This window comes from Babylonia areolata, chromosome 3 (genome assembly GCF_041734735.1).
Source record: "Babylonia areolata isolate BAREFJ2019XMU chromosome 3, ASM4173473v1, whole genome shotgun sequence".
Taxonomy (NCBI): Eukaryota; Metazoa; Mollusca; class Gastropoda; order Neogastropoda; family Buccinidae; genus Babylonia; species Babylonia areolata.
The window spans coordinates 22,826,702-22,834,201 of record NC_134878.1 but is presented as its reverse complement, the minus strand read 5'-3'; the positions used below and the strand labels follow the sequence as shown (position 1 = coordinate 22,834,201).

General features: G+C 47.5%; 1 protein-coding gene across 1 annotated transcript in view; it reads left to right on the top strand.

Moving 5' to 3' along the window:
• The window catches only part of LOC143279851 (FRAS1-related extracellular matrix protein 1-like), a 284,785-nt gene that overhangs the window by 86,514 nt on the left and 190,771 nt on the right, over positions 1 to 7,500 (top strand). The window contains 2 exon segments of the mRNA XM_076584091.1: positions 111 to 1,295; positions 1,297 to 1,368. Of these exon segments, the coding sequence (XP_076440206.1) occupies positions 1,011 to 1,295; positions 1,297 to 1,368 (357 nt within the window). The 5' untranslated portion in view covers positions 111 to 1,010.

The following is a 7,500-nucleotide window of genomic DNA, read 5'->3' as shown; positions in this document are numbered from 1 at the left end:
GGAGGCGCCTGGTTCTGTAATCACCCCCCACACCCCCCCAATACAACGTCCGCAGCTGTTTGGCTCAGCTCTGCTGTTCTCCTCACACTGCTTGCTGTGTTTTGTTTCAGATGCCAGGGCTGACGGAATTCCCCCTCCACTACCACAACTACTAACTGCCTCCCTTCGCTCTTCCGAGGCACGTACAGTCATTGGATTTTTTTTTTTTTCTTCTTTTTCTGCTACCACGAGGAGCATTGTTTTTTTTTGGGTTTTTTTTTTTTCAGTGTCAGGGAATACAACAGAATCTTCACCACTTCCATCAATGCTGGGTCAACTGTTAGCGAGTCTTCCCGTTGTCTGATGTGATTTCTCTTACCTCCGCGTTTCTTTCTTTTTTTTACATCAGTGTGATTTTTGGTGTGTGTTTTTACTAGTGTGATTTCTCGTACTTCTTTTACACTCCCATTTTTTTGTTGTTGTTGTTGCTCAGTCTAAGAAATTGGAGATGGGCTTATTTGGAAAAATGTAAAAGATAGGTGTGCTTTAGTTTCCCCAGACACACTTTTTTTTTCTCTTTTTCTTTCCTTTTCTTTCTTTAAAAATTTTTTTTTTTTTTTAAAGGAATGGAAAATGGACTGGGTTGGACGTTCTAAAGAGGGGGTGTTTTAGTGAGATGGATTGAGCTGCATGTTTTAAAGAGGTGTTTTAGAGAGATGGACGGAGTAGGAAGTTTTAAAGAAATGTGTTTAAGAATGATGGACTGAGTTGGAAATTTAAAAAAAAAAAAAAAAAAAAAAAAGAGAGAGAAAAAAAGAGAGAGAAGCGTTTTACAGAGATGGACTGAGTTGGAAGTTTTATAAAGAGAGGTCTTCTAGTTTCCCCCTCCACAAGGCAACCAGAGTGTACAGACAGTGACGTGGTGGTGGTGGTGGTGGTGGTTGTGAACTGAGGAGGAGGAGGAAGGAGGAGGAGTTAGTTCCCCCCCCCCCCCGAACCCCAACCCCAACCCCCCCTAAATCGTCGTCACGATGACGCTGTGGTGGTGGTGGAGGACCTCGCCGTCTTCGTCGCCGTCGTCGACGACATCGTCATCATCATCATCGTCGTTGTCGTCGCGGTCCAGGACTTCTTGCTGCTGCTGTCAGCTGTGGACTGTGGTGGTACTGCTGATGGTGGTGGCCGTGCAGTGCAGTAGCGGCAGCAGCAGCAGCAGCAGGAGCAGCGTGGTACTGCACACGAGGGAGTTGAGCGTGAAGGTGGGCCGGGCCGTGTACCTGTCCCGGGACGACCTGCACGTGGGGCGCACGAGGCGCGGGCGAGGACTGCCGGGTGGAGGTGGTCATGGCCGACCCCATCACGCAGCGCGTGGGCCACATGGACCCTCCGGTCAGTGGGGGTGTTCGTTGTCCGTTAGTATGTGCTGGTCTGTTGAGTGTGTGTGTGTGTGTGTGTGTGAGCGGTGTGAGCGGTGTAGGGGGGGGGGGAAGGTAGGGTTGGGGTGGGATGGGATGGGACGGGGGTGTGGGGGTTGTGTGTGTGTGTGTGTGTGTGTGTGCGTGCGTGTGTTTGTCTCTGTGTTAGTGTGTGTGTGTGTGTGTGTGTGTGTGTGTGTGTGTTGTCGTTGGCTATCATTGTCGTTGTCGTCTTTGTCAAGTATCGTTTGTCTTTGTCTCATTGTATTCTCTTCAGAATTGTATTTTACACTTCGTCTCGTGGATGCGTGATCAGCCGTTTTGTTATTCTCATATTGTTGGTTGTCATTCTCGACATGTACCGTTTGCGAATAATATGTCTCGTATTCTCTTCAGAATTGTCTTTTACTGTGCGTCTTCTGATGTGTGTTGGGCTACTTTGTATTCTCATGATGTTGGTGGTTGTTGTTGTTGTTGTTGTTGTTGTCGTTGTCAGTGGCGTCATGTACCGTTTGAGAATAATTATGTCATATGTCTTGTATTCGTCTCAGAATTGTTTTTTGCTGTGTGTCTCGTGGATGTGTGTTGAGCCGCTTCATATTATCATGTCGTTGGTTTTCGTTCTGGTTATTTTCGTCCTAAGATACAGTTTTGCGTATGTTTTGTACTCCCTTCAGATTTTTTTATTTATTTATTTATTTATTTTTATCCGGTTCGTCTCGTGGGTAGGTGTTTTGCCGCTTGGAATTCTCTTGACTGTCGTCGTCGTCAGTATTGTCTTCACGCTGTGTGGTAGTATGGCGATGGGTTTCATCATACCTTTCTCTTTGATGGTACGGTATGTCGTTCGCTGCCTGGTGGTGGTGTTTTCCTGTGTGTGAATGACGTCACTTTTATCGCCCTTTTCGTCATTTATGACGACTTTGTGGGAGTTGCCAAGGTTGTGTTGTGCAGTGTACCGTGTCAGCCATACTGTTGAATCACTGTGCTGCAGAAGCTACCGGTGTTTCGTGTTGAAGATTCCGGGGTGTCGTTTTGTAGCTGTGAACCGGCGGCGTTCCTCTGTGTTCTCTGAGGTGGTGCCATCGACATTTCCGAGTTGTGATATCTACTGTTGCACGTGCTTGGTATGGATATAGTTGTCTCTGGTGGTAACTGGTATTTTCCGCTGTGGGCTGTGCACGTGTTTCTCATTCTCTTCGATAGTGATTTAGCATATACCGGCTGGAGTGCATCCTTGGTGTTTCGAATCCATACTGATTAGGCTGTATTTTCGCATCCTACATTGGCTCCCTGTCTCACACAGAATAAAGTACAATGTTATAAATGTATTCACAAATCTGCCCCTTCCTATCTTTGTGGCTGCCTTCACCTCTACACTCCATCTCGCTCTCTATGATTGGCTTCGGATCCACGCATACCCAGATTCAAACACTCGACTGTTGGCCGCCGTTCTTTCTCTGTTTCTGGAACTTGCATTTGGAATGAACTTCCTCTTTCGCTTCGTCAGGTCTCTGCACTCAGCTCTTTCAAGTCTGGCCTTAAAACCCACCTCTTCACAAGATAGCCTCCCTTCCCTGCCTCTTCCTTGTCTTCAGTTTCTTCTTCAGTTTTAGAGTTGCGCATGCGTGTGAACGACTGGTGTGAAAGCGCTTTGATTTGTCTCTGCACAAGATTCAGCGCTATATAAATGTAAATATTATCATTATCATTATTATCCTGTTTGATAGCGTTTGTAGGGTTCCTCATTACTTGGCTTACCACAATGGCGGGAAGGAAGATCCCTTTCTCTTGGGTTTATTCCCTCTACCTTTTCCATCACCGTTGTTCTAGGTGCGGGTTATTCACACACGGGTAACTTTGCCATGTCCACTATATTTGGCTTCATGAAGATGGTAAACAGCTTCAGCGGAAGGGAGAATGCTGCGTGAGCCCATGGTTATTGGTTCAGCTGTGTGGTGTCATTCAGCATTTATCACCGAGGATGCAAATTGTCTTCCCAGGTGATGAAGGAAATAGAAATTTTGTAATGGTTATATTGTTGTGCTGTACTTTATGACTGTCGTGTTCTGGTGTTCTGTACTGTGTTGCAGTGTACTGTAACAGCTTTGTGCTATACTGTGATGAGATGACTGTGCTGGAACTGCACTGTGTTTGCAGTATGTGTGTGTATTGTATAGTAGTGTGGTGTATTCCGTTGTATACTTCGTCGTGTTTTGTTGCATTCCAAGACCATGTGTTCACTGTGCATGTTAACATCTGTTTCAATACTGGAGATTGTTCAGCCACGCCATTCTGTTGCTTCACCACAGGCAGCTCGTCTGTGTGTGTGTCTGTGTGTTTGTGTGCGTGTGTCTGTGTGTTTTGTGTGTGTGCCTGTATGTTTGCCTGTCTGTCTCTACATGTCTTTGCTTCACTCTCTCTCTCTCTCTCTCTCTCTCTCTCTCTCTCTCTCTCTCTCTCTATCTCTCTCTTTCTCTCTCTCTCTCTTAGGTCTGTCTTTGTCTCTCTTTCCCTCTCTGTCTCTTTCTCTGTCTCTTGTCGATGTCGCTGTCTCTCTCGGCGTCTTCTCTCTCTCTCGTTCTCTCTCTCTCTCTTTCTCTCACTCTCTCTCTCTCTTTCTTTCACTTTCTCTTTCTTTCTCGTTCTCTCTCTCTTTCTCTCTCTCTCTGTCCCTATCTCTCTCTCTCTCTATGTGCTTGCGTTTGCACGCATTTACGGATATTTGGAAGCTGGGAGACATTTGCCTGAAAGATCTCAAACATTGTTGCTCAAGTTCTTTCAACATTTTGTAGATCAAAGGCTGTAATTTTTTCCTGTTTCGTGAATTAAAACAACAACAACAACAACAACCACTGTTTAAACCAGGTACTAACAGCCATCACCCTTCACCATCGAAAGCGAATTCCCCCTTCACCATTCATCCAGACAGATGATTTACCACAGTCACTCATCTCCATCCAGTCAGTCAGATGATTTACCACAGTCACTCATCTCCATCCAGTCAGATGATTTACCACAGTCACTCATCTCCATCCAGTCAGTCAGATGATTTACCACAGTCACTCATTTCCATCCAGTCAGATGATTTACCACAGTCACTCATCTCCATCCAGTCAGATGATTTACCACAGTCACTCATCTCCATCCAGTCAGATGATTTACCACAGTCACTCATTTCCATCCAGTCAGATGATTTACCACAGTCACTCATTTCCATCCAGTCAGATGATTTACCACAGTCACTCATTTCCATCCAGTCAGTCAGATGATTTACCACAGTCACTCATTTCCATCCAGTCAGTCAGATGATTTACCACAGTCACTCATTTCCATCCAGTCAGATGATTTACCACAGTCACTCATTTCCATCCAGTTAGATGATTACCACAGTCACTCATTTCCATCCAGTCAGATGATTTACCACAGTCACTCATTTCCATCCAGTCAATCAGATGATTTACCACAGTCACTCATCTCCATCCAGTCAGTCAGATGATTTACCACAGTCACTCATTTCCATCCAGTCAGATGATTTACCACAGTCACTCATTTCCATCCAGTCAGATACCCGTACTGCTGTTCACTCCAATACCTACTTTCCTTTCTTCTCTCTGTCTGTCTGTCTCTCTTTCTCTCTCTTTGACTCCCCCGCCCCCCCACCCCCTCTCTCTCCACATCTACCATACTAGATGTCCAATCCAATACTTCCTTTCTTCTCTCTCTCTCTCCTCTCTCTCTGTCCGGGTTTTCCCATAGGGTTTGTCAAAAAGTACCCCCCGCCCACCCACCCTCATCCCCCTCCCCCTTTCCCCTCTCCCCCCCCTGTGGGAAATCGCACACAACGCGTCCCTTTAATGTTGGTGCCGGAATAACCAGCACTGACAGAGCGGAAGAGTAAGCGTTGCCAGAGTGCTGATCCGTGAGTGGTATTAATCTCTCTCTGTCTGTCTGTCTGTCTCTCTGTCTGTTTCTCTGCCTCTGTCTGTCTCTCTGTCTGTCTCTCTGCCTCTGTCTGTTTCTATGTCTCTGCCTGTATAATATATCTAGATCTCTCTCTCTCTCTCTCTCTCTCTCCCTCTCTATATATATATATATATATATATACCTGTTTCTGTCTGTCTGTTTCTCTGTCTCTCTCTTTGTTTCAATGTCTCCGTCTCTCTCTGTGTCTCTATCTTTATGTCTGTCTGGATGTCTCTGTCTCTGTGTCTATCTCTCTGTCTGTTTCTGTCTCATTCCATGTCTCTGTCTGTCTGTCTCTCTCTCTGTGTCTCTCTCTCTCTCTCTCTTTCAGAGGCTCTGTGTATGTCTGTGCTTCTCTTGTCTGTATTGTCTTTGCCTTCTGTGTTTATCTCTCCATGTCTTGCTGTCTCTCCGTTTCTGTCTGTCTCTGCCTGTCTGTCCATGTGTCTGTCTCTCATTGTCTGTCTCTCTTTGTCTGTCTTTGTGTGTTGCCTTCTCCATGCCTCTTTGAGTATTTCATTCTCCATTTTTCTCTGACTCTGTCTGTCTTTCTGTCTGTCTGTCTGTCTCTCTCACCCTACCTCCCTCTCTACCACCTCCCATCCCAACCCCCCCCCCCCCACCTCTCTCTCTCCCTCGCCTGTTCCTCTCTTGTCAACATGAAGTCAGATGCCCTTTCAGCGGAACGTATTGGGTAGAGAGAGAGAGAGAGAGAGAGAGAGAGAGTAGGGAAAAAAAAGAGAGGAAAGAAAAAGAAAAGCCTTTCCGCTCGAACTATTGGTGTGTGTGTGTGTGTGTGTGTGTGTGTGTGTGTGTGTGTGTGTGGGAGGGGGGAGGGGTAGTTTCCTGTGCCCCTGTGGGAGGAATGAGAAAAGCGTCGACTACACATCCACATAGTGGCAGTCTAATGGAAATGAGGCTGTTGGAAGAGAGAGAGAGAGAGAGAGGGGAATGGTGGGGGTTTTTGGAAGGGGAGAAGTGGTAGTGGGGGTTGGTGGGGGGAGAGAATGGAAAAAAGCGTTCGATGATCCTTGACAACACTACTGGGTGAGGAGAGGGGAGGAGACAGTTGATGATGATGATGATGATGATGTGAGAGGGTGGGGAGTGGGGGCGGGGGGCGGGGGTGACTAGTTGGGTGGGGAGGTGGATGGAGGTGAGGTGTTCCATGGTCTTTGAAGAGAGGGTGTGTGGGAAATAGAGAAGAGAGAAGGGTAGGGGACGGTGGGGGGGGGGGGGAGTGGGGGGAGGAGGTGGGTTGAGGGAGAGGGGTGGTGGTGGTGGGGGGGATAACGTGTCGGGTGGGGAGGTGGATGGAAGTGAGGTGTTCCATGGTCTATGAAGAGGAGGTGTGGGTGAAGAGAGAAGGGTAGGGGGTGGTGTGGGGGTGGATGGTTGAGGGAGAGGGGGGGATAGAGAAGAGAGAAGGGTAGGGGGTGGGGGTGGGGGGATGGTTGAGGGAGAGGGGTGTGTGGGGGAATAGAGAAGAGAGAAGGATAGGGGGTGGGGGTGGGGAAGTGGATGGTTGAGGGAGGGGGGGGGGGGTAAATAGAGCAGAGGCAAGGGTAGGGAGCGGGGTGGGGGTGGGGAGGTGGATGGTTGAGGGAGAGGGGGTGGGAGTGGGCGTGATGAGTGGTGATGTGACTGGTGATGGGCGTATGTACTAGTAGGGCTGGGAGGGAAGGAACAAAGTGGTGACGCCATATTGATCGCAAAGCTTTTGTCGTTGTCGTTGTCGTTGCTGTTGTTGTTGTTGTTGGGCGACAAGCGCGGCGAGGGAAGTGGCGGACCCTCAAGCTCCTTGGAGACGGTCTTCGGGTGTGTGCCACATGGGACGAACACCACTGCTCACGCCTGTGCTCACAACACACAACATCATCACACTTCACACAGATTGATTGACTGATTGGCATGGTTTATTTATATAGGCCACAGCCCCTTTTGAAGGGGGATATACAGTAAAATGCTGAAGTCATAACTGTATTCAAAAGTCTTCATGATGTAACTTATGCACTTCACCGTTTGAGTGCTTTGCACAGATAAAGAGCGAACTCCTTTGACAGTCTTTACATTTTAGTTTGATTTTTTTTTTCACTTTTCTGAAACTTCACACACACACACACACACACACACACACACA